At 43.4% G+C, this 27490-nt stretch overlaps 2 protein-coding genes across 2 annotated transcripts; one reads left to right on the forward strand and one right to left on the reverse strand.

Moving 5' to 3' along the window:
• The first annotated feature begins 524 nt into the window (after positions 1–524).
• Positions 525–11546, forward strand: LOC147233943 (methionine aminopeptidase 2-like). Its single transcript, XM_086146616.1, has 11 exons — positions 525–694; positions 3358–3453; positions 3647–3709; positions 5848–5950; positions 7659–7820; positions 7917–8098; positions 8739–8833; positions 8921–9017; positions 9485–9588; positions 9707–9822; positions 10590–11546. The coding sequence occupies exons 1-11, from the start codon at positions 544–546 to the stop codon at positions 10840–10842; spliced, it is 1422 nt and encodes a 473-aa protein (XP_086002742.1). The 5' UTR covers positions 525–543; the 3' UTR covers positions 10843–11546.
• A 735-nt stretch (positions 11547–12281) lies between these two features.
• On the reverse strand, positions 12282–24199 carry usp44 (ubiquitin specific peptidase 44). Its single transcript, XM_086146617.1, has 6 exons — positions 23964–24199; positions 20181–21908; positions 18451–18649; positions 17078–17186; positions 16750–17000; positions 12282–14725 (listed from the first exon to the last, which is right to left on the reverse strand). The coding sequence occupies exons 2-6, from the start codon at positions 21741–21743 to the stop codon at positions 14601–14603; spliced, it is 2247 nt and encodes a 748-aa protein (XP_086002743.1). The 5' UTR covers positions 21744–21908; positions 23964–24199; the 3' UTR covers positions 12282–14600.
• Between the last annotated feature and the right edge of the window lie 3291 nt (positions 24200–27490).

Raw genomic sequence — 27490 nt, forward strand, 5'->3', positions numbered from 1 at the left:
GATGTAAAGATCGAAGCAGGTTTCATTTAGTTGATGACCTGAGTCAGCAGTGTCTCTCCGGCATGAACTCCCTTCACGCTGATGCGGCATGTTTGACTTCGTGACGCGTTCACGTACTCCCCGGAAATCCGAGTAGAATTAATGAATATTGATTATTAATCATATAATACAAATCATAGAAAAATTTCTTGGATCCCAGTATTATAAGACAAACCCAAATGAAGATTTATTACGACATTCACGACATTTTTCATCAAGAGGTAACATACCGATTCGTTTTGTGTGCATTAGAGTGCCTGGATATGGAATAATAACAGTTTTGTGCGCAACCACGTAATGTAATATATCATGGATTAAGCAAAATTATACCCCATGCCGTACTCAATTTACCACCGTAAAAGGTGGTTTTAAATTAGCCTCAGTGTAAAACAACGTTTACAACAATATAACAATTGCTTAATATTACGAGGTTCCATGAAGGCATCATGATACACTCTAGTCCCACAATCCCTCGCTCTTCCCTTTCCAGTAGAGCCTGCGATCATGGCGGCCGTGGTTGCGGAGCAGGTAGCGGACCAGAAGCTAGCTCATGAGTTGAACGGCGAGGCTGAGGAGCGTGAAGACGCCGAGCCGGCAGAAGAAACGGCGAAAAAGAAGAAGAAAAAGAAGAAGAAAGCCAAATCTGCTACGACTGGTGAGTATGTCCTACTAACAGGCTAGCTAAGCTAGTAAAGCTGCGTCATGACAGCTGGAGTTAGCCGTAACACGGAAACCGTGGGGACGTGCCTTCAAAATAATAGCATTAGCTCAACTTCTGTATTGATCGCGGAGGAAGTTGAGTGGTCCTAGTTACTCCATAGTAACTCCAAGTAAACAGAAATAATTAAATGTGATTACCAGCGTCAGATAAATATGTTACTATTGGTCGGGATAGTGATGTAAACTTAGTTGTTCACATTCATTTTAGTGATGGAATCAACGATCATTTTTTTGTAATTTCTCCTTCAATGTAATTTGTTGAGAAGTAGAAGATGTTTTTAGTAATAGGTGTATCATCTTTTGTTCGGCGTTAACTAAAAGTCTTTATTACATCTGGAATAGATTTTTAATTTTCAACTCACATTCTTTTATGATAAATGTAGGTCTTATTTTTGCATCGTAGAGTGGAAGGTATATTTGGGATATCATACCGATGCGTTATGGTGATAGCAATGGTCATAGATGCGTATCAAATATTCATCCTTAAACAATTAAATTGAAAATATTTTAAATGAAAGAAAAGCATCGTATTAAACGAATAATCGTAAAGTATTAATTTTAATGAAAGCTTTTCACGTGCAGAACGTTAGCCGTGGTTCCTTTTATATTGAAAATTCAACCGGAAGTGGTGTTTTATAAAGCGGTTAGCTCGACGCTGATCCCCATTAGCCATGCGGGGCAGAGCAAGTGTGGATTGTGTCAGGCCTTATGAAACATGCCGGGTTGTTTTCTTAACGACACCCAGGAACGATGACATCTAACTGGGTCAAAACGAAATACACTAATCGATGCCATAAAGCATGAAGTCAGTGGGAAAAAAAAGTCCCTTCTTCCCCCTTTCCCTCGGCTTCTCGTTCCTTGAGACTCAGCCAAGTTCCCCTGTTTTGTAATTTGTTCCTCGTCCGAGTTCTTATGTAAGGTTGGATGACCCTAAAATGTGGTTTTACAGTCAGATAGACAGATGTAAGCTCAAACTCCCAGAAAAATAACTGCTCATGATAAGATTATTCAACATCTGACAGGTGTTGAGAGGCTGTTAGACATCCAGGCCATAGCTGAGACTTAACATTTGATCACTTTACTCCGTTGCGTCAAATTAGTTTGAAATTGACTTTTTGCGTGTTGGTGTATGTCCTTACATTATGATCACATTAAATAAAATTCATGTCTTATACATCACGTTGGTTTGAAGGAAGGAGGGGTTGTTAAAACCACTCGACTGTTACAAAGTATGCTGTGTAAAAGCCTTGTCTTAAAGAAAACATTTGTCCCAAAGTCTCACTAAGGATTGAATTCCTGATTATTTTAGATGCTGAGGATTGTGGGGAAGAGTTAAAGAAAAGGGAACTTCTTCCAAAGACAATTTTTTTATCCAACTTGAACTACTTGTTCAAAGTTATACGCTTTGTTTTTTATTAAGTTTTGATTGGTAAGGTTTAGCCAAGTTTTCCTGCTCGTATTATTATCATTATTGTCCTTACAGTTTCAGGTTGGTCCTTGCTGATTCTCTGCATTTTCTACAGTTGGTTTGGGTAATTTCCACCCATTTTTAGTGATGCTATCTAACTATCTAGATTGCAGTTTCCTGTAATTTGACATGTAAGACTGTAACAAATATATTTATATCACAATATCGATCTGCCCTCTGAGTTACATCCAGATTTTGTGTCACAAAATGTTTTCTAAACTCGTGGGAATAAACTTCTATTTCATTTCCCCAGGATAAGGTGTCTGTAAAGTATTAATACATTCCATTCATTATTACATTACTACATAACTGATTTTTGCAGGTTTGGTCATTCAATAAGACAAGTACATGAAAATCATGTTCCCATCACAAATCTCAGATGTTAGATTCCCTGATGTTCCTTGAACGAAGACCCCACAGTTTTCCACGAGGAAAACTTAATTTGAACCTTGGAATTACTGTATTTCAACAAAAAACACTTGAGGCCAATTTACTTTAGACTTCAGTGATAAATCTGCTGAACACAAATATGTGATGATAATGAGTCATTTAATGCTTATGTGGAAAGTGTTTATTAATGTACTATTTCCTATATAATGTAATGTTGCGTCACTTCTTATTTTAAGTCATGCTAATTTTTTTTCCCCTAAAAGTCCTAATGGGTTCTCTTATAATTTCAAAATCATGTTGAGAAACGTTTTGCCTTTTTTTCTTCTTCTTAATTTCTTGCACATTATCGTTGTTTCTTTTTTTAACAAGTTTTTTGGTCAGTTCTTGTAAATGCAACTACTAGTTAAATTTTCCATGGCATTGTCCTGCGACTCTGAAATTAGTCAAATGAATATGCTGCAGAAAAAAAAGTGGGTATAAATGTTAATATCTATCTTATAAGATTTATCTATGTCAAAAAAAAAAGTCCAAAATGTCACCGAGACCTCTGGTGAAAATTCAAAATAAACATGGATATATCACCGACCCGGTCCAAAAGGCAAAAAGAAAAGGTCAGCGAATTATATCCTCAATGAAAACATGCTGCTGGTAGCAGCCGCCGCAGCTTTGTGCTGAGGCAGCACCTTTCGTGCACGGTCTTTCTCACTTGCTCGTATCCCCCCATTGTGCGGCGGTTCCAGGCGGCGAGGCGGAGGCAGATGGCGTGTCTGAGGTGAGCAAGCAGCTGGAGAAGCAGGCCATCGAAGACAAAGAGAAGGAGGAGGACGGCGAGGAAGGTGATTGTCTGATTCATAAAAGCAAATAAAACAGCCCTTATTCCCATTGAGGAACTAAGTTGAGACTGATAGAAAAGTGAGGTACAGACAAGTGGGCGCGATCCGCTCAAACCTGCCCGTCACTCAGTAACCTGACATGTATGCCGACGCCTCGCCGTTAACAATTTCTAATGCCGTCTCTGGCTTTGCGCAGATGGAGACGACGGGGAGAACTCTGCGGGAAAGAAGAAGAAGAAGAAAAAGAAGAAGAAAGGACGTGAGTGGAAGCAGTTTTTCCTTTCTGTTTTATTTTATGTCAAGGCAGAAAAACAGCTCTCCGCTCACCTGAGAGTCCCGACAAGTGCATGTTAAAGAAAAATTGGGGAAAGTTCTGCAGACAAACAGACGGCAGAGTACAGCCGCAGAAAGATAGGAGAAAAATGCAGTGCATTGCAAGTCTCAGTCCCTAAGACAGAGAAAATGTGTGTGTGAGTGTGTGTCTGCCTGCAGAGGGTTAATAGTGTGTGACTGCGGGAGGATGGTACCCTTTCTCCCCTTTTACTGTTCATACACTGTTTTCTGACCGATGATGCACATCCTGGTACTTGTCGGTCACTGCATTGCACCCCTACGGTATGAAATACCGTTTTTAATGGCAGAAGAGTCACATGCAGCGCCCCTTAAACACCGCAGCTCCAGATTGGCCTCATTACACAAGAGGGGATTTTCTCCTCTACGCTGAAGTAATGAATGAGCTTTAAAACTCCTATCTGCAGTGGGGCAAAAAAGTATTTACTCAGCCACCAGTTGTGCAAGTTCTGCCACTTAAAAAGATGAGCAAGACCTGTGATTTTCATCATAGGTACTCTTCAACTGTGAGGGACAGAATGCAAAAAAAAAAAATCCAGAAAATCACATTTTTCAAAATGCATTTGCGAATCATGGTGGAAAATCAAGAACAAAAGTTCATCTCAATACTTTGTTATATACCCTTTGCTAGCAATGACAGAGGTCAAACGTTTTCACAAGGTTTTCACACACTGTTGCTGGTATTTTGACGCATTCCCCAATGCAGATCTCCTCTAGAGCAGTGACGTTTTGGGACTGTCGTCCGGCAACACAGATTTTCAACTCCTTCCAAAGATTTTCTATGGGGTTGAGATCTGGAGACTCCAGGACCTTGAAATGCCTCCCGGGCGGCGTGTTTGGTGTCATTGTCATGCTGAAAGACCCGGCCACGATTCATCTTCAATGCCCTCGCTGATGGAAGGAGGTTTTTGCTCAAAATCTCACGATACACGGCCCCATCATTCTTTCCTTTTCACATATCAGTCGTCCTGGTCCTTATGCAGAAAAAACAGCCCCAAAGCATGATGTTTCCACCGCCATCCTTCACAGCAGGTATGGCGTTATTGGGATGCAACTCAGCATTCCTTCTCCTCCAAACAGGACAAGTTGAATTTTTTGCTAAAAACTTCTATTTTGGGTTCGTCTGACCACAGGGCATTCTCCTGATCCTCTTCTGGATCAACCAAATGCTCTCTAGCAAACTTCAGCTCTTTGGTTTTGGCCATAGTGGAGTTTAGAGTGTGACTTTTTTTAGGTTATGGACAGGTGTCTTCTATTCTGATAACCAGTTCAAACAGGTGCTGTTAATACAGGTTACGCGTGGAGGACTAAGGAGCCTCTTACAAAGAAAGTTAAATGTCAGTAAGAGCAAGAAATCTTGCATGTTTGTAGGTGACCAAATACTTATTTTCCACCATAATTTGCAAATATATTCTTAAAAAATCAGATAATGGGATTTTCTGGATTTTTTTTTGATGAAAATCACAGGTCTCTCTCATCTTTGAAAGTGGGAGAACTTGCACAATCGGTGGCTGACTAAATACTTTTTTGCCCCATGATAGATAGGAGTTTTATAGCTCATTTGTTGCTACAGCATAGAGGAGAAAATCCCCTCCTGTGTAATGAGGCCAATCTGGAGCTGCGGTGTTTCGAGGGGCACCGCAGGTGACTCAACCCGCAGCGAAGCCTGGCACCAACCTCGACAAAAATCCGTACCCATAATATTCAATGGCGGATCGTACAGGCAGCCCGTCCAGTCGCCTTGGGAAGTCACGCCTTCATTGCCTTTGGCTGCGTGTGACCCGTCGCATGATTTAAGTCCCACCGCCAGCTAGTTTCCAGGGGATGTAATGGCAGCTCAGACACATCACATCGCTCGAGTAAAATGTTTTCCCCAAAGTTTCGATTTTACTGAACTCTCCTCCATAGGGCTGATTTGGTGATCTTTTCTTCATTTTTTTTTTCGGGTGTCGCGAAATTTCTCTTCAATGTCCTCCGGCGTCTCGGAGATGTTTTAGTCCCCCCACCTGAGAAGGTCCCTGCCTGATGCTGTTGTTTTCTTTTCAGCCAAAGGTCAGACTGACCCACCGACGGTCCCCATCTGTGATTTATATCCAAATGGAATTTTCCCCCTCGGGCAGGAGTGTGAATACCCTGCTTCGCAGGATGGGTAAGAATACACACACACACTCACACACACACACACACGCACACACATAGTCTGCCATGTGATTCTTGACAGTCATGGAGTATTTTCCTCTGACTGGGGTCGTTCAATTTTATTCACTATTTTTATCAAAAGGTCAGATGATGCTGTCCGGTTTTACTCCAGTCACCATTTAAAGATTAAATACTTAAAATTCACAAGTGATTGGATAGAATTGCGTGCATTCACATTTCCCAAAGGTTCATAAGCTTTAACTCCAATCAAAAAGTTAATCTTATTGCCACTGGCAGATTTTGTTAAATCTCGAAGATCCTTTTGTGATTATTTGCTAATTTTCTCAAGACAAAACTGAACAAAGCAAGTAATTGTTGAAGAATTTATAAGATATAGATATTAACGCAAAGATGGCTTAAGCTACATTTTTGTTTGGATGGGGGGGGGGAACTAGCATAGCGTCACATGACCACACATCAGTGAGGATGGGCTCGTCTCCACTTCCTGGTTTCACACGTTTGTTAGCCGTTAAAAGTGAGCGCGAGCTAACGTCGTCTTCGTCCTCGGGCTAAGAGTTAAAAAATAAATAAGAAGCTGCACAGTGGCTGACAAGGAAGACAGCGTTTCAGTTCATATTCCGACTGAGAAGGAGAACGGTTATTAGCCTCAACCAAACATTCTAACATGGGGACCAAAAAGATAATTCTCTGTATTTATCTGAAACACCACCTGGCAATTATTATACAGTAATACCTTCATTCTGTGGCTGAACTCATAACTCAACATGCTCTTCTATCAAAGAAAATTTTCCTGCTGAAATGAATTGAAATGCGATTAATCCGCTCAAGCCCCCCTGTTTTTGTTATGTGTTTTTATATAAGGAAAATGTTCTTGAGGGATAACAAACAATGTATAAAAAGTAATACAGTGTATTTACAAGGTAAAGTGTATTGACCTTGAAGATCAGATGAATTTGCTGGCTCGCTTAAATTAACTTACTTACTACAAACTTAATACCGCAATGTATTGCTAAATTGAACTTGCACACTGTGCTACACTTTATCGCTAAACTTAATTTAGTGACGGAGTGAATGCCAGTCCTCTTTCTGAAATGATCAGACCATCCCAAAATAACCCTTCTGTTCCCATCGTGGGCCGCACAAAACCCCCCTTGTACCTTCTCACAGACGATGCTCTCGGTCATCTTATCTCACCGACAACAAATTCGCCATAGGAAAACTTTTTTTAAGTGTCATCGCACAGGCAGCGGCCGCCACGTTGGTGTCAAATACTTATCCCGCTCTCATGTAACTCAGGTCTCAGCTTGCATCACAAAGCAGAAAATCAACCGAGCGATGGCTCGCTTCTTTTTCCAAGTGATTTTATTCCCGACTTGCAAGTCAGCCTTTAGGGGCTGAGGAGTTGTTAGTTGATGCTTTTTTTTTAAGGTAAAATCGAACCGGAGTGAATCAAATGAGGATTGTTTGCTAAATCCATTGACTATATAAACAATAACCCCCTACAATCAATGCAATGTCATGTGTTATACGCTTGTGCTTTTATTTTGATATGTCTGTAGTAGTTCTGTGGATAAACAACGTCAGTAATTAAACCGGCGTTGTATAAACGTCATTAAACAGGTTCTTGTGCCAGCATAGCAACATAGCATCTAATGGTCGCCCCGGTGAATGACCTTTTGTGACCTTTCGCCGCTCAGCCGCAGCGCTGCCTGGCGCACCAGCAGCGAGGAGAAGCGGGTCCTGGACAAAGCCAACGAGGAGGTGTGGAACGACTTCCGGCAGGCGGCCGAAGCCCACCGGCAGGTCCGCCAGCACGTGCGCAGCTTCCTGAAGCCCGGCATGACCATGATCGAGATCTGGTGAGGCTTCCGGGATCGGCGGCCGGGGTTGGGGGGGAGCGAGCGCGACCACGGCGCCGAGGCCTGACGGGGAGGGGTCCCCTCTTGTCTCCGCAGCGAGCGGCTGGAGGATTGTTCCCGGAAGCTGATAAAGGAGAGCGGGCTGGGCGCCGGGTTGGCGTTCCCCACCGGCTGCTCACTCAACCACTGTGCGGCGCACTACACCCCCAACGCCGGAGACCTCACTGTCTTGCAGTACGACGACGTCTGCAAGATTGACTTCGGCACGCACATCAATGGTAACAAACGCAGGCCGAGGGAGCGGCATCCAGGCTAAACAGCCTTCTGTTAGCTTTAGCCGTATAATATTTGGGATTTTATTTATTTATTTATTTTTTTATCAGTGGTTTAATTGATTATTTTGGTGTTTGCTTCCATCAGAACTACTGATATTTAAATTAAAAAAAGGTGGCAGAGTTGAAAAAAAATGCTTGGATTATTTTAAAATTGTCTGAAAAGACTTTAGTTTAGCATATGTAAACATTAGAAAGACAGAATGAGAGGTGAAATTTTACATGCGCACGATATGTTTCAACGCCGTCTTTAAGAGCTTGCATGCTTTTTTTTTTGTAATTTCCCCCCAAAAATTGGAATGAAAGAAAATAAATAATTACAAATGAATAAAATTACTGGTTAACAAAATATACAATCCCTCATAGTTATTAATGATTCAAAAAAAAAACACCACGGTTCAAGTTAATGTTTTACTTTTGAAGAGCTGTCCACATGTGTGTGTTTTTGTTACGAAGTTTAACCTTCTGGGGGTCTGAACTCTTGAGGCGGGGGAACGTTTTTGAAGTGTTTGGCCAATCAGGCGTGGCGTTCACAAGAGGAGGCATCTCACCTGGTATTTGTGTGTGTGTGTTTGTTTGGTCGAAGGGCGAATCATCGACTGTGCCTTCACTGTCACCTTCAACCCAAAGTATGACAAGCTGCTGGAGGCCGTGAGGGACGCCACCAACACCGGCATCAAGGTAAGAGCCGGCACATGGACGCCGCCGCCGCCGCCGCCGCCTGTTCCTGCGGGCTGCTCTCCACGCTCCTCGCCTGCTGTCTTGCAGAATGCCGGGATCGACGTCCGCCTGTGTGACGTCGGCGAGGCCATACAGGAAGTGATGGAGTCCTATGAGGTGGAGCTGGATGGGAAGACATACCAGGGTTTGTGTGTGTGTGTGCGTGTGTGTGTGTGTGTGTGTGCGTGTGAGTGTGCATTTCCTGTCTTGGGGCGCTCTGTGGGGGGGGGGGCGGCGGCGCTAAAAGCTTTATCTGAAGTTCCATTCAGAAGAAAAAGGCAGAACGGATTTTAAATTCCACTCATATATTAGATTAAAAATATGAAACATTGATATATACTGTGTTTATGTATATAAACACATGTACACAAAAATTATATACATCTATGTACATATACATGTATACAGAAAAGGTCTTGACAAAGATGGATCTAAATGTGGACTTGTGTGTGAACATGGAAATATGCAAGAGCCGGAAGAGAAAAATAAGGTGATTCTCTGGATTCATTCATAATCTTGAGTAGGTTTTCTAGACTATTCTGTGGACGTTGGATGGCGTCTTCAGCCCCCCTGCAGCTTCATCCCTTGAACGTCTGCTTCCCTCTCCCGCAGTAAAACCCATCAGGAACCTGAACGGCCACTCGATCGGCCAGTACCGGATACACGCCGGGAAAACGGTGCCCATCGTGAAAGGAGGTGAAGCCACCAGGATGGAGGTGAGACCGCTGACCCGCCGCCGGCCGGGCCCGTCGACTCATTTTTCTGACAGAACAGTAAAAAAAAAAAATAATAATAATTTTTAAAGGGAACCTTTTGCTGTTGTTTCTCTCGCAGGAAGGCGAGGTTTACGCCATCGAGACGTTCGGCAGCACGGGGAAGGGTGTGGTCCACGACGACATGGAGTGTTCCCACTACATGAAAAACTTTGACGTCGGCCACGTTCCCATCAGGTGAGCAGGAAGCAAAAGGGAAAAGCCCTGAAAATCCTCAGCACAGCATCTGAAAATAATCAATACCTTGGGTGAAAACCAACTATAAATTAAATAGGAATAATGAATTAGATAAAAGTGATCAAAAATGGAAAATAAACACACTAATAATGATTATATATTGGGCAAAAATCAATAAATAAGTTTGAACTAATCAAGACATCGGGTGAAAGAAATCAGCAAATTTAGAAAAAAATATTAAATTCTGTGAAAATAATACATTGGGCGAAAATCAACAATAGATTGACGTCAAGATCAGGTAGGAAATACCTTTAAATAAACCATTAGCTGACCAAATATTGGTAAAAGTAAAATCCACTAAATTAAAACCTAAATCACCTGTGATTATGTCATGAGTATTAAGAAAAGGGTCCAGAAATAAACTATATACAGGACTGTCTCAGAAAATTAGGATATTGTTATAAAGGTCTTTATCTTCTGTAATGCAATTAAAAAGACAAAAATTACTTTTTCATGATATTCTAATATTTTGAGATAGGATTTATTAGTTTTCTTAAGATGTAAGCCATAATCAGCAATGTTAAAAAAAATAAAAGGCTTCAGTTGATTTGTGATAAATCCAGAACGTATGACATTTTTGTTTTTGCGAATTGCATTACAGAAGATAGCGAACTTTATCACAATATTGAACTTTTCTGAGACAGTCGTGTATGCGCAATGTTTCCTCGACAACTTCCGTCATCTCCACCCACCCTCACCCCCTTAAGGCTCCCGAGGGCGAAGCACCTGCTGAACGTGATCAACGAGAACTTCGGGACGCTGGCATTCTGCCGCCGCTGGCTGGACCGCCTGGGCGAGAGCAAGTACCTGATGGCGCTGAAGAACCTGTGCGACCTGGGCATCGTAGACCCCTACCCACCGCTGTGCGACACCAAGGGCTGCTACACAGCGCAGTTTGAGCACACCATCCTGCTCAGGCCCACCTGCAAGGAGGTGGTGAGCCGGGGGGACGACTACTGACACCCTTACCTCCACTCCTTCTTCACCCCACCCTCCCCCTGCACTACACCCGCACAGCCCCCCCTACCCTCTCTATCTCTCTTGCCCCAGTTAGCTTCTCAACCAGGATGTCTCAGAGCGGCGGTGGCACATGGATAACGCCCCGGTCTTGCACCCGCGACGCCCCGCTCGGTCAGCAAGGAAATCGGGTGGGGAATTCTTAACATTTCTGTCAGAGGGAGCGTCACCGTCTTGTCATATTTACCAAATATGAAAAGGTTAACTGTTAAACAGTTAATTAAAGCGCGGCCCCTCCCCTCCCGACCGGTAATCTTGAGCGCGGGACGCCCCGCCCCCTTTTCACCCCGCTGTCATTTCGAACGGTTTCCACGGCACCACTCCGAGCCCCCCCGGCGCTTACCGATGCATGGCCAGATTATCTGCAAACAGACTATTAATCCCATCCAAAGCTCGGGGACCCCGCGCTGGTGGAGGAGGAAGAAGAGCGCGTCGCTGCTGTATGCCGGGCTTCTGTCGCCGCAGGAGGGAACGCTGCACTCCGGCCCTCCGCTCACCCTTTCTCCGATATTTGGAAAAAATATCTTTGAACGGCCGCTGCAGCCGTCTGCTCCCCTGTTAAATGCCTCATTTTGAACTCCCTGACAAATGTTTGTTTTGTAAGAAAAAAAAAAGGAAAAAGACGATTAAAATAATTTTGCTCAGTGCCTTGTCCTCTCTTCACTATTGGTTTATTATTTTGGAATATTTTTCAGAAAGAAGACATTTTCATTAAATATTCATAAATGTTCAGATCAGCCACACCATCTTTTTAATATTTTTTTAAAATTCATATACATATGTATAGATGCCCAGCCCTTTTTAATTTTTAGAAGCTTTATATTTGTCAGTCACTTTTTCATCCAAATTATGAATTTGTTTTAAATATTTAGTAACATCTTCACATCTTTATTAACTCCCTGCTGAATATCAAATTTCCAGCAGATCTTTAAGGGAAATCGTTTTTTTCACACGGGTTTCCAAAAGGCACCCAGCGTGTCCTGGGAAATGCTTGACTTTCTAGTCCTTGAGAAAAGCAAGGAAATTACATTATCCACTTCTGGGATAATCTGGTCTTGTTTTTTTTCCTACATTTTCTCAAATCCACATTTCTGCTTCTGATAAAAAAAACAAACAAACTGCATTACTTTTGGATTTGACACGAGAGATTTTGACAGTTTGATTAATGTGACGTTTTTCTGCTAGTTCTTATTTGTAATCTAAGACATGAGTCTTCTACATTTTTTTCTGATATTTCCCATGAGCAGAATTACTGAAAAGAAACATTTTTTCCCCCTGGAAATGTAACCAACTTTCTATGCTTAGACTGTCAATCATTTCTGCATATCGTCTCACAGTGCTGTGTGAGTCTGGATGGACAGTGTGCACAGAAAACAGACATCTTTGTAGAAAAATGAAAAAATATTCTCATTTATTGAGGTAATTCTCTCTAGAAAAAAAAAAACAAAACAAAACAAAAACAACTGAGGTAACAATTTGCATAGTATAACTTCCATAAATTTACACACACACAAATGCACACACACACAAAGAGTAGCCGAACAATGTTTGACAACTGAAAGGGGGGGGGGGAGAAAAAAAAAAAAGATCAAGTGTGCTTTGAGTCATCCTCACATCGAAAATATGACAGGAACCGTTTTTTCCATACAATTTTCTCAAAAAAAAAAAATCCTGTATCTTGTGTACAGTACACACATACACACATGTGAGACTACTGCTGTCGACCAGCAGGGAGAATAAATTAAAAACAAAAACAAAAAAAAAAAAACAGTGGTTGTATAAAAGAAAATACATTGTTTCAAACAACAGTTGTTGGCCTCTTTTACTTCCAAAAAAACCTCAGATATCCTTACAGCTTTTCCCTTCAAAAAAAAAAACCTCTGAGATGCTGGTGTACAATACTTTTTTAAATGCTGGCACATGTGTGTGTGTGTGTGTGTGTAGCTGCATAAGTGATATGAACTCTAGTAGATCTGCTCTTTAAAAAAAAAAAAAAAAAAAAAAAAAAAAGATCTCTCTTTCACTAGTGTCTTAACTGGCGGAGATGGTTGGTTATTACATTCATACGCATACAGATGGCAGTATTTAGCCAAAGGAGAAAACACCGACCCCAAAATCCACCCCGACTCTGCCATCCCCCAAAATCTGTCTGTAAAGTAGTGGAAAGAGAAGGGCTGGGGTGACAGGGCTGTTTTGGAAATGCAGAGATTCCCCCCCCAAACACTTCCCTCCAGGCTTTGGCTTGAGGTTTGCCAGGTTTCCCTGACACACCAAGGAGTGCTTTGGAGTGAGACGTGAAGTGGTAGCGCTGCGAGATTTGGATGGTTAAAAGAAAATTAAAAAAAAAAAAAAAAAAAAAAGGCCGAAGAACCTCAATTTTATCCACTCAAGGATTTTTTTGTTTTGTTTTGTGTGTGTGTGTGTCAACGCAGTATGGACTGATCCGGATGGGGGACGTGGCAGGAAAGCGACGGCAAAGAGACAGAGAAAGAAGAGACGACGACAACATCTCCGCCCCCCCGACCAGAGCACAGGAGGCGCCTGTGAGGAACCGTCCTCCGGTTCTATGTTGACGATCTAAAGTGACTTAGGACCTATTTCTCAAACGCGTTGTAAAAACGACGAGTGAACAAGCAGGACGATAAACGAGGAACGGACAGTCGGCGAACGCAACGTCGCCCCCGGGTTCGATGTGGCGGCAGGAGCGGGTGGGGGGGGGGGAGCAGAGGGGCGGGAGGCTGATAAAATTTTGCTCCGATATGAAATTTCATATCGTGAAAAAACAGTTTGTAAATCGATAATATGGAATAAAATCCTCTCTGAGATTTGTCATGTGATAGTTATCTTATGAAGGCAACACTCGGCTTCGCAGTTTTTTTTCCCCCCTTTTTTTTTTTTTTTTTTTTAAAAAAAAAAAAACAAACAAATGCCCAGGTAGACGTTTTCATACGTTACGTAAATATTCACAGTTCATTTGAATCCTCGCCATCGGGTGATTTCTCGGGTGATATATATGTACATATATATATTTAATTTGCCGCTCGTAAGCAGACCATTTTCTCACTGGATGTCATTCGAATATCTTTCAAATAACGAGGTAATTTCTTTCCTTCCGGGTGGCTTTAAAAGTAGTTTTTGCAAAAATATAAATATGAACGCTCTCTCCCTTTACCCTCCCCTCCCCCCCTCGACTGACATTTCCCCCCTAAGTGATTACAATCAGTGGCCATAAGGGGGGGCCAGCGAGTCGCCCCCCCCCTCCGGCCCTAGGGCAGCATCTGTGGCAGTTAAAAGTGTGTATGTGTGTATGTGTGTGTGTGTGTATGTGTGATATCGGGCCAGAGTCCGTTGGCTGCTACCGAGACTGATACTCTCCTCTTCATAAAATACAACTGTACACCCATCAATCGAATGATCTCTTCTGTCTTTTCTTCTTTAAAAAATACCTACGTATTAACACCATGTACAAGACGTCCCCCAAATCAGAGCCAGACTTTCCTCTCTCTGTTTTTTTTTCCTGATTTCAAAAAAAAAAAAAAAAAGAGAAAAAAAAAAAAAAAAAAAAGACCCATTGTCTCAGAGTATAAAATGCCCAAACAGAGAGAGAGAGAGAGAGAGAGAGAGAGAGAAAGAGCAATGTGCTGATGTCTGGTGACTGAGTGGTGGGGCTGCAGCAGAGCAGGAGGAGGCCATTGGAGATCTTATAGCGGCCGGTCTTTGTCCTGAGTTAGACTCTGTGTGTAGAAGAGGATGTAGGCCTGGGCTCGGCACACCTCCTCCACCGAGCAGACATTCAGATTTGAGTCATTACAGTGAACCCAGAAGCCTGCGGCGGAGAGGGAAACATTCAAATATCTGTCCAAATATCAACATTCATAACATTTCTTTATTCTTGGAATTCTTATCCCGCAAAATATGCCCCCCCCCCTTCGGTGAATAGTGACATTTTTTTTATAAGTGAAAAAAAAAAAAAAAAAAAAAAACGATAACGAGTGTCCGGAAGTTACATTTCATGTTCGTTGTTGACGTTTAAAAACATGTTTTGGAGTTGGTGGGGTTCAGTTCAAAATCTGAAAATGAAAAGTCCCTCTGTGAGGGGGGGTTCTCCGCTAGCTTATCTCATCCTCCTGAAATAAAATCCGGGAGGTTTCTAACGTGTCCCGGGGACGGGACAGGTCCCGACGTGGTTGTCAACGGGGAGGTCACATGACAAGCGCTCCCTGAGCTCCGGTTGCGGCCGGGCCGGGAAACCCCTCCGTGGAGGGGTTGAAACTAGACGACTCTGTCGGAGCGTCGCTGAAATTACCTTCGAAATACTGGAATTTCCGGGACTATTAGCCGCTACTTTTTTCACACGATTCGAGCACTGAAGCTTAAACAACGATGAAGCTAATCGATGGGATTTTTTTACAAGCTGAGGAGCTTCGCGCCGCCAAATAATTTATCCTTGTCACATCGGACCAATGAAATTACAGACACCACAGTGTGGTTTACACAAGACACATTGAGTGTCAACAAAAGAGAGACTAAGGAAGTGAAGGGAGACAACTTTAGCAGTTTTAGCAATCTATGACTTTTCCTGTTTGGCTCATGTATTTCTTTTTTAAACCAGACGTCTTACGGGCACTTTCTGTAAAAAAAAAAAAAAAAATTTACGATAGGTATTTAAAAGTAGAAAAAAAAAATCTGTCTGTGTAAATATCTCATGTTATGAATGGATAATTGCTAAGCAGCCTATATACAGGACTGTATCAGAAAATTTGAATATTGTGTTAAAGTTCCTTTTCTTCTGCAATGCAATTAAAAAAACAGAAAAATTACTTTTTCAGGATATTCTAATATTTTGAGATAGGATTTTTGAGTTTTCTTCAGATGTAAGCCATAATCAGCAATATTAAAATAATAAAAGGCTTGCATTATTTCAGTTGATACGTAATGAATCCAGAATGTATGACATTTTTGTTTTTGTAATTGCATTACAGAAGATATAGAACTTTATCACAATATTCTAATTTTCTGAGACAGTCCTGTATGTACATTTTTTTTTTTTTCCTCTTTCTCTTCAAATTTAGAGTGTTATATTCGTGTGCGCTCCACTGTCTGATAACTACGGTATATTCCAAATAGTAGAATAGAATAATCGACACAACGTTTCCAGGTGGCGAATAGAAGACGCTCAGAATGAGACATTACACTTTTCTCAACTCTTTGACGAGTGAAGGCTAACGGCAAACTAACAATCCCCGAATTTGGGAATTCTTCCGATGTGACACGCCCGAGACAATTATTTTATTACTGATTGCAACTCCTGAATTTAATTTGTGCTTTTGCACTGTAGATCTTAGCGAAACGCTATTTCAATCCTCTGTATATGTGAAACATGAGGCGGTTGGACAAACTGTTGTGCACAAAATGCATTTTTTGTTGAATGGGAAGAAAAGCATTTTATTGTCACTTATGAGATTTGAGACTTATTTGTCAAAATAACTTTGTCGTGAGAAGACAATGTATTTTATTTCTGCAACAAATGTAAATGAAACTGTTTTTTTTTTTGTTCCATAGCCTGACAAACCAACCAGCGGTCGCAGTCTTCGATCTACTGTGTCACTGAAATGTTGATAATTAAATCATTTTAATTCTTCATTTTATTCTGAATTATCTTGTGAAAGTTTAAGGTCATGCCTTGATTATTTTGAGGTCAGGGGAATTTTTTTTTATGGAGTCTTTTAAATTACTTTTAAATCATTTGGAGCGCAGAACCAGAAATGGACACAGTTAGCACAGGATCGTCTTTTCGGGATGGGAAGAATTCCTGGAAACCGAGCCGCTGTCGCCGGTAGGCCGACTCACCTCCTTCTTTGTTGTAGCAGTAGGCAGTGTAGTGGCCCGAGCCAAAGCCCTTCCCATGATGCATCACCACGGCGGAGAGGTCGTAGAGGAAGTGCTTGGGGCGCTGCGAGCCGGAGGAGCCGGGGCTGCCGGGACTCGAGCAAGGCACGCCTTTGGGTGAAGGTTCGATGCAGCAGTACGGCTCCATGTTGAGCAGCTGGTCGAAGCTGACGTGGACTCCGATTTTCTCCCGGTGGTTGCGCCCCGACCACCTGTGGGAGGGGCGACGGGGACGCTGAGCTGCCGGCTAATCGGCGAAGAATGCGGGTGAGCTCGTTCGGCGCCGTACCTGAAGCGTTTGAGGTGAAGTCGCAGGACCTGAGGCAGTTTGTGGACCATCAGCTTTTTTTGTGCTTCGGTGAGGAGGACCGATTTGGAGGACGACCGCCGCCGCGACACTACGAACCAGAGGCGGGTCGTTATTAGATAGTGCTTAGAATTTACAGCCAGGCTTGGACATTTTTGAGTGTCTACCGATGGCGGAGTCCGAAGTTCAACTCAGAATATGACGGAGCGAAACATCTCAGCGAGCGTTGAGTGAACCCGAAGGTGTAAATATGACGTTTCGACTCGCAGCGCCAATACCCGAAGGAGACGTAACGCAGAGGGTGCGTAAAATGCGTCGGTCCAGTCCTTTCCTATAGGGATCCTTAAAAAGTTTCAGCCAATCCTGCCCGCCGGTTCGACCGGCTGAAAATACATTTCTGAGTCTTTTTCGACAGATACTGCAAAGATTTCCTTAAAAAGAGAAAAAAAAAAAGATCTTGGTTGATTTGAGGAGCAGAGGGAGATCAGCGAGATAAGCTTCTGTCCGACGGAAAAACTCCTTTGAACGTTTCGGCGGCTCGAACGTGACTGGATGCCGTTGCTGGAAAACTGCAGTAAACACCTCCCGGGAGTTAAACATACCCAGCGGGCTGCCAGTGAAAAAAAAAAAACGTCGACGAGAGGAAAGCATTTCAAATGTAACTTTGCACCACGTGAGCCTTTTCAAATGCGGCTCCGGTTCGGACTCTGCATATTGGCGAATTTCTATAATTATAAACTCCGATGGCAATTGGAGTGCAACCTTTCATTAAGAACCGCTCAAACTCCCTGGGCCCCCGGGTAGAAATAAAACAGATGATAGAAATCTGTCCGGGTGGAGCCTCGGATTCTCTGGAACCCCATCGCTTGTCGTCAACACTTCGTGTCAGCAGACGACAACGACTCAGATTGTCCTATCGGCCAAAACTGGGCCGCTGTTAAACTAAACGTTGAACTGTCAGCCAATAAAATCTGTGTTTACTGAGGGGGTGATGACGCCGGGAGAAACTCCACGGTACGGCCCATAATGATATACAAACTCGAGATGTCTAAATAACTCCTAATCCCTCCATAAATCTGATCTGGATGAGACTTCCAGACACTACGTGAAGAGACTCTGTCTAAACCTAGCCAAGATTAGCAACAATAGTCACACACACGCACACACACGCACACACACGCACACACACACACACAGGCCTGGATTAGATATGAACGTTTTTAAAGGGTTATAAAAAGCTATGAGTTAGCGTCAGCTAACCTCGAGTGTTTGCTGTAAAATCAGCACCGGTCCGTTTGTGTTTGTGTTTGAGTGTGTGTGTGTGTGTGTGTGAGTGCCCGCATTATCTGACTCACAGTTACACTGGTCGCAGGCGTAGATGTTTCCCTCCAGCGCTTCGGTCTCCGTGAACTTGGCCAGCATTTCGGTCAGATGGCACGAGGCCTGTGCAGCCGACTCCCTGCTATTACTGTGATAGCGCTTCGGGAACTCCAGGGAAAGATCCCAGAAAGGCTCCACTGTGTTGGAGCGATGGTCGCAGGCCAGACACGTCACCTGCAAGAGGAGGGATGGGGAGGGGGAAGGTTAGCAAGCGTTCTACCTTCTCGGGGGCCTGCGGCACCAAAGAGAAAAAAAAAAAAAAAAAAAAAAATTCGGTTCATTTTGAAAACAGCTTTGGGATATTCTTAACATTCTGCAGGGAGCTTGCTTTTTTTTCCTTTTATTGTGTGTATTTGTGAAGAAAATTTCATGCAATTTCAAACCAAACTACAGAACTTATGGGGGCCTTTTGAATTAGAACAATTACAGTTCTGTTTTTCTTTTTGTCACATATTCTAAAATTACCTATTGTGGGGTTTTTAACACATATTTGGAAGAAATATTCCTTTGTCTTTGACCTGGTCATTTTGAACAGTATATGAGGATCCTTTAACTAAAAGTTTATTCCTTTTGAATGCAGACCAGTGAAGACCTACTAAACACTGTAACACATTGCCAGCTTCATGATGCACATTACATATTTTGAACCCCGATCCAGTGCAGCTTTCGGTTGCATTGTTAAACCTCCAGTCAAAAACCTTGACTAAGATACAGACCAACTACGCTCTATTTTGATCCCGGACACAGGACTTAAAGCTCCGTCCTCGGGGGTAAAACGATCTCTGTCGGCGCGGTGAGCAGCCGCAGGGCCGAGACGCCGAGATGCCCCTGCAGATACAGGCCCTCTATTCAGCAGCGGCAGGTGTCGCAGTGTGTGCTCAGCCTCCACAAGCGAACACACATCTCTTACTCGCTTCACACCCGCTCGCCCCTCTTTCGCCCGTTAGTTTTAGCCTGCGACATTCAACGCTGTCGTCTTTACCAGCAAAGTCGGACTCTCCGCTGTAGTTCAGGAACCTGTTACTTTACTACCGTTGCTTTTATACACTTGAGCTGAGAAATACTGTTTGAGAAGGGACATCAGAGAAAACTACTTTTGGGCATGTGTGTGTTAAAATAAGACTAAAAACTACAGCACCTTACAAATCATTGTATCTTTTACAAAACTATTCAGACAATATGTTTTACACTAAAAGAAGTAAAAGTCAAAGCAGACAAAGACCTAGTAATCCCTAACAAAAATGTAAAAATGTAAATGTAAAAAAAAGAAGAATGGCAGTGGACACGGAGGCAGAATTGTGCGAAAGCAAACCGATTTTCCAACATACAACTCGAAGATGAAGAGTTAAGTACTTGTGAAGAGAAAATAGAACAGGACTTCATATACTGATCAAATAGTGATGTTCAGGTCTCAGTTCACTAGCAGAGTTAAGGTTTGCAGAAAATAAGGATATCGTCACCGACTTCATAATTGATTGACAACCACTTAAGCTAAAATACTGATTTTCTTTAAACTTTAAACATGAAATCAGCTGACATTCACCTGTATCCCGTCTTAAATTTAGAAACTACCGCGTTTACCGAGGAATCGATCTTGGAACGTGTGGTGCCGATTTGACACCATTACGTCTGATGGGGCGTGAATGGCCAGAAAATGACCGGTTTGAGTTCCGCGGCCGAGTCAGCGAGGGTGCGCGGGTTGTACCTGGCTGAGGAGCTGGCCGTGAAAGATGGTGTTGACCACACTGAGCACCTGCTTGATGAGGCGCTTCTGCGGCTGGGGGATGCCCACTGTGGTCATGTGCTTGCCGGTGCTGTCCAGCTCATGCTGCACTTTGTCCAGAAGCTCACACAGGAACTCCTGAGCATCCTGCTGAGCGTATCCCCTGAACGCCGGGATCAGCTGCCACACCGAGTGAAGCATTGCAAAAGGCGATACCAGCGCCCACTTTCCCGACCACATGACCTGGAACAAGGTGTGGAGCTCGTGGCAGAGGGAGATATATTTTGAGCTTGGCTCTTTGGGTTGTATTAGCTCCATGTTGCGGCCCAGCGAGGCCCCGCCGCTCAGTCCCAGCCCGGATCCGGAACTGGCCTGGTATCCCTTCCGCTGGGCCAGCGAGGAATGGGACAAGGACTTCCCAGCCAGTTGGCCGTGGACAGCAGATGCCAGTAGCTCCAGGGCCTGGGTCAGATCCAGGCGCAGGAAGCACTCCCTGAAGACGTGCAAGTGGCTCAGCACCTGAAGGATCGAGTTCATATAACAAGTGTTACCCAAATTCCGCAGTCCCGTCACGCCAGGTGTGACCGTGGGACGCCGTTTGAGGGGCGAGCCCCCCTGTTTGGTATTCTGGTTGCGCCGGACAGGGGTTCGCCCGTGACAGGGGGTCGCTTGGGAGGATTTGCGTTTGGACTTAGCGGTGAGGGAGGCGTTGTTGCGAGGTTTGGCCGCCGGCTGGATCTTTTTCGTTTGTCGACTTTTTTGGGGGGGGGGCCTGGCGGGGCTTTGAGTCCTTGGCCTGCGTGTGACAGATAGGGGAGCGGGGGACTTCGTCTTATTGCACAGCCTGCGAGGCGTTGGATTTGTTATTGCTGCATCTGAAACTCGCTGACTCTTTCGACGCAAACGGCGACTCTTCCTGAGGGGCGCGTTCTCCAGCTCCTCCTGCAACCGCCTTTTCAGAGCCCTGCGTCTTTCCCGCACCTCCCTTTTCTGCTCCTCCTCCTCCTCCCGCCGCCGTTCTTCTTCCTCCCTCTTCTTCCCGCATTCGGTCAGTCCGAACCAACTGCGGAAGACGCGTCCCATAAGCGCCCTGCGGCGGTGCCAGAGGGCGGTAAACATCCTGTCCTCATCCCGTAGCTGCAGTTCGCGGGCACCGGATGGCACAAGGGCGTCAGGCGCGTTGCTGGCAGAGCGAAGCGTGCGCCCGCTGCGGGTGGTAACCTCGTAACGCTGACTCTGGATGGCACTGAGGGTGCTTCGGAGTAGCTTGAGGTCTCCGGTGGCGTTGTCATTCAAGACGTAATCATCACACAGGTAGCAAAACACGTATAGTTCATTAACCTCCAATGCCAGCGGGTGGCCCTGCTGCTGGAAGTGTTGAAGAGCATGTTCCTCGATATAACGTCCGCATGCGACATGAGCGCAGCCCAGGCAGGCCCAAACGGACTCTGTGGTGTTGCAGTCCACGCAGTGCCACTTCTGTGGGTTGAGGATGGAGTGGTCTGGGGCCAGCCGCAGCCGCCCCACATGCTTACACCTGTCCATTACACGAGCCCGCCTGCCAAACTGGCTGGCTGGCTGTGTCTGTCAATAGGTGACCCTCCGTGTGCAAGTCTATGGGTATGTGGATTGGTGTTTCACAGTGGCTTCATATCCCCATGGTAACCATGGTGAGAGGAGAAATGGGATCCTCCCAGGGCATGCCGTTGTCTGGAGGGGACAGAGAGATAACATCTGGTAAGTCAAGATGACCACAGGGAATTAAAAGCTGCTAACACTTCAGAAAAAGTGTCATCGTTCCCCCCCCCCCGGAGATTAGTTTTTCATATCGTAATGACATTCTTTTTTTTTTTTAAATTCCTAGAAACACATCAAATAAACCAGGAGAAATATCTGCGCCTGGCCTCAAAAGACCCAATTTTACACAACCATAGCTGCACACAGAAAATATAGCAAACTGCCAGGTGGCAAGCAGGCTTGAACAATTCTCCATTGCAACACGGGCCATCAGCGAAATACCTGTCTGAGTGTTGCCAGGCACATCCACTTAAAAGTGTTTCTGTTGATACAGACAGTCAAGACTTAGATGAAAAAAAAAAACAAAAAAACAAAACAGAAGGCTCGGCGCAGAGACAGATAGTAACCAGGAGACACAAACTCAGCATGCAGACGCCGTAGTGAGTTTCACAAAGCTCAGTATTGATTACATTATGGACTGTTATTTACTTCACAACAGGAAACCATTAAACACAAGCAATTCGAAATTGCAACAATCAATCTGCAGCCAACCTCCTCTCCTCCTCACATCCCCCGGTGTGGTGCACCTCAGATGGAAAAATGGGGACCTTGAGAGGGCTGAGCCCACCCACCGTGGTCACAAAGAAAGATTATCCAACAAAAGGGGGACTGGGCTTGCACAGTGGTGGGTCCATTGTATATTTACAAAAAATTGCTGGGGTGATGAAACAGGGGAAAACACTGGAAGATATTCTACCTCTACGACTTGGCTAAAATAAATGAATTAAAGTGACGGGCGGACCGGACTCGAGCGAGGAGGTCAATATTTCCCATTCGGATTTCTCGTGTAACTCTTTTGTACCGCTTGGACGTCAGATTTAACAATTTATCTCCTAACATTTCAGAGATAAAAACAGGTGTGACTTGCAGTGCTCAGGTTGCTTTGTGCGTTTGGAGGGGTGGGTGTGCTGAGCCAATCACCGTGAGTTACCATGAGAATTGGCAGCCTGCGTGATATAAATAAGATGTCTTTGATCAAACATTTAGTGAATTGCATGAAAACCCGGGTCAAGTACGGTCCCGGGGAATAGGAAAAACAACTAATAATATTGTTAGATCACTGAGGTAAATTCATTCATCGCGACACACGTAAAACGCACAGAACGTGGCACTTTCTATTCGGCAAGGGGGGAAAAATTAAATGTCCACATCATCACATTATTCACTCAGAGACTCTGCAGAGATCTCCACAGTGCCATGAATAAATATATTTATATATACATATATAACAGAAATAAACGATCATGGCATGATGAAGTTTAACATCGGAAAAATAGGAACGGTTGCGCAGTTTCCCGTGCCGTTGAGGATTTTATCAACAAGTTAGCGCGCTTTGCTTAGTTTGTCCTTGTAAGTGTCTGCGTGGTTTCAAATGACACCGTACGGTCGGCGGCGACTTGGGTCAAATAAGCCGCGACAGCGCGGTAACGTTTAGTCGTGCTTTTCTACAAATGTGACGGCAAAACGAAGTGAAAAGGCTCCCCCGGTAGAAATAGCTCGACCTAAAAGTTCATCTCCACGGCGTCAGCTAGCGTGACGCAAACCTACAATTGATACAGCTTGTAAGGAGCTGCGATTACAAAATACTGAAATTATACACAAAGAAAAATTAAACCGCCCTTAACACCTGGAGAAATACTTATCTGAACCGAGTTAAATTATAGCACGGTTTTACAAAAGCGACAGTCGTTAACGCCGCACTCTCATTTAAAAATATATATCTATTCAAGAGATTAGTGAGCCAAGGGGTGCTAACTTTAGCCTAGCATGCTAACTAGCGCGTAAAAGCTAGGCAGGCTATAAGGGATAATCCTAACAAGTTGTGGCGTTAGCCGGGGTTAGCTCCCGGCGTCAGGCTCGGGCTGGAAACCAACCCGCTGACAGTGTTGGGACCCGGACAAGCCGACCGCTAGCTATGCTGTTATAAACGATTTATAAAAGAGTCCACGTGAAAAGAAAACAGTATACCGAGGCTCTCCTTCACGGCAGTAACTCCAGTGTTTCGAAAATGTTCGCCATCTTGTCAGTCCCTGTCGCGTGGTGTGAGCTTGAGCGCGTCCTCGATCCGTGACGTTGTTGTTGTTATTGTTGTTGTTCGAGGTAGGATGTTGCTCTGCTCAGATAACAAACTCTCTTTGCTCCAAAGTTAGTATCTTAAATCGTTTCCCCCCAGTTGTCACACGTTAGCTCTAATATGGGGACAGTATGGATAGCATAAGTACTGACACGAGCTATCAGAAGTCATATGAAATATTTCATATTTTTCCCAAGACGTCCGGGTTGTCAAAAGTTGGCAATCTGGCTATTATAATAAATTACATATATATATATTTTCCAGCTTCACTAGGATGAAAAACTTTAACTTTGTTTTATAATTTAAATACCAAAGTTACCTTGCGGTACATCGGCGCTTAGCGTTAGAGGGGGCAACTTCCGGTTCCAGGTTGCTTAGTTACTGTTTTCTAATCGTTCAATTGGGAAAACAATAATGTGATTGTGTTTTTAAAACTGTCAACACCTTCCAAATTAGAATATCAGGCATCCAAACACAGAAAAAAACCAATCGATTTTACAAATGTGCCCCCCCACCCCTTCATTTCAAGTTCATAAACACAATTATGAAATAAATCTGGTTACTTTGGGACGGACCCCTTTACAAATCACAGCACTGCTTTCACTGTGAAATAAACATAGATATATTTGTAAACGCTAGAGGACAGCGTTGCATCATTTGATTCACTGCAGGCATTTTTTTTCCAAACCACATGCCCTTTTAGACTTCCTGCGATGCATAAGGCTTAACTTGAAAAAAGAAAACCCTCCCACCGTGCAAGCATGTGATAGTAATGTCAAGCAAGTTGCAGATCTCGCTTCTTTAAATTATACTCAAGTATAATCTTGTTTTTACACTGCACTTGAGTATTACGCAATATGGGTCGCATAATGATTTCAACCTTGCATTTCTCCTAGTAAAATGTCAGTGTTAAAAATATCTCCTCCACGCTGGTACAGATATATGCAACAATAATAGCAAAAGCCATATTAGGCAAGGTTAGACCCACCATGTGAATTATTGTTTATTTCATACATATAATTACATCGTGGGTTGAGTAGAAATATTTGATTATCATAATTTTAATCTCTTCATTACCGTCAAATCACCAATTTCTAACTTTACTTTTTTAACTTAAGTATTGGTCATTTTAAATCTAAAAAATATTATTTGGTTAATATAAGTTGAAAGTGAATAGATGCTCATTTTAAATCTAAATTCTTTTTAAACACCTAAGTAAAAAATGTAGAGGTACCTTTTTTGATATTTCACTTCAATAAAGACATGCGTAAATAGTCAAGTATTTCATATTGTGCTGAATTATAGCAGGGTAGCTTCTGTCTCGGTGAACTGATTGCTTTTGAAGCGAATGATCAAGGAATGTGTTGATAGATAAATTAAAAAAAATACAATGGCTTCCCTGTCAAAGAAATAAGCCAGATTTTGAATCCAAGGCATTTTTCTATATGGTACTTCTATTTTTTACATGACTTAAAATAAATACTTTGTCCATCACAGAGTAAACCGGCTTGATCTTCACCAGCGTTCAACGTCTTTCTTGTGCAAGTGATGCCATTAATCCGGCAGTTATGTCTAAAAGCCGGTCACGGATCAAAAGGTGTGTGAGTATCTGTTGTTTTACGAGGCTGTCCTTTCAGGAGGTATTCTGGGATTGTGTTTGCTGGTGGTGGGATGCAGGTGTAGCTCTTCATGCTGGCTAATAGGGGCTGGTGGCACTCACTCACTAAGTTCGGTAGATCGTATCGGTCCGAGCCGGTGTTTTTATAAAACAACTCGAAGGGCGCTCGGTGAAACACATGCCACTGTTCTTGTCCTAAGTTCGGCCAGCGATCCGATGTCCACCAAAACTGATCCGAAAAGAGGTTACCCCGTCAAAAATCACTGCTCAAAGGAATTTTGTGTTACAGTAAATCTCCATGGAGATAAATGGATAATGAGAAGACTTTCCTCTCAAGTCAAGCTGTCTGGTCCAAGTCTCTGGTATTTCTGAGGCCATTTGGTCCACATTCCAAAGAGGCCTTCATTTATTTTGCCCAAGACCCAAGCTCTCGCAAAGGTATTTGGTCCAAGTCCCAAGTACAAGTCATCTGGTCCAGATCTCACAAATCAAATCATGTGCTCCTTGTTCAAACCATATTAACAGACATTTGAGTCAAGTGACCTTCAAGTCACTTGAAGGTCAAAGGAGATCCCATGTCATTCTGTCCAGGGCCTGAGAGAGTCGCATGTATTTGCTTTAAGTGTCAATGAATTTGGTCCCAGTTTGAACCATGTTTCAAGTATTTTGGTCCAAGTCAACAACAAGTTTCAAGTCATTTGTTCTTAAGTTCTAAGAAAGTGCAAATGTATTTGTTTCCAGTTCCAAAAGAAGTCTGAGGGTCCTTCGGTCCAATTCTTAAGCAAAGGATAAAGTGAGTCCTAAATTTGATCTTCATTTTACAGATTCGGTGTCGAGCAGGCGCAGAAAGGTCTTAAATTCACAAACAATTCTCAAGACTATCGATCCAAGTCACAAGGAAGTATTCAGTAAGTGATTCCAAATCTTTGGAAAGTACAAAAACATTCTCATGTCATTTCATGCAAGTCACAAGCGAGTTTTGAATAATTTGATCCGAGTCCCGAGCGTGCCTCAAGTTTTTGTTTTACTCTGTTACGTTAAAGTCACAGCTTTAGCCCCCAAATGATCCATAAATCACGCTGGAGACTGATAATATAGCGAAATTATCAGTTGAACCCACGCAAATCCAAGGCCGTCTGTCATACCGTAGGAGTCAAGACACGGGTTCGTTTCCGAGTGCCTCGTGTTGCTGAGGGTCTCGACTGTTGCCATAGCGAAAAGCTTCACTGGCACCCAGTCATCCAATCAGGACGATGACATTCACAGTGTGCACTCAGGTAACAGGACACACAAACATGCACACAAACACACTTCACCCTATTTCCTTTTTAAACTAATTAACCAAGTCCTAACACCTTGAGTCAAGTGACCACTGTCAAGTCTCAGGTCTTTTTTATTTCTTTTCAAATTCCAAATTCTTAAACTAACCCCGAAGTCCTTGTCCCTCTCACTCCAGTCCAAAATAAGTCCTAATGCGATCTTTATAAATAAGAAACAATTAATCCTCAGAAAGTATCAGATTGTAGAATTTTGTCGAGTCAAGTAGACTCAAGTCCAACCAGCCGACAATCTTTTTCTCACACATACCAAATAAACACAAACCCACAATCGAGCTATTGTTCAAACAAAGGAGCTAAATTTTACACAGAAAAAGGAAAACACACACACACACACACACACACATATCTTGTTCATTCCAGTTTGTTGTTCCAGCAGCGGTGAGCGCAACCGTAGTTGTTTGGTCGGCTCTTAAAACACTTCACCGTCTTGGCACCTCCAAGGTCTCTCAAGGCTGAGTAGTAA

Source organism: Fistularia commersonii, chromosome 5, assembly GCF_037954325.1.
Source record: "Fistularia commersonii isolate RoL2024-O1a breed Wild chromosome 5, RoL_Fcom_v1.0, whole genome shotgun sequence".
NCBI classification, from domain to species: Eukaryota; Metazoa; Chordata; class Actinopteri; order Syngnathiformes; family Fistulariidae; genus Fistularia; species Fistularia commersonii.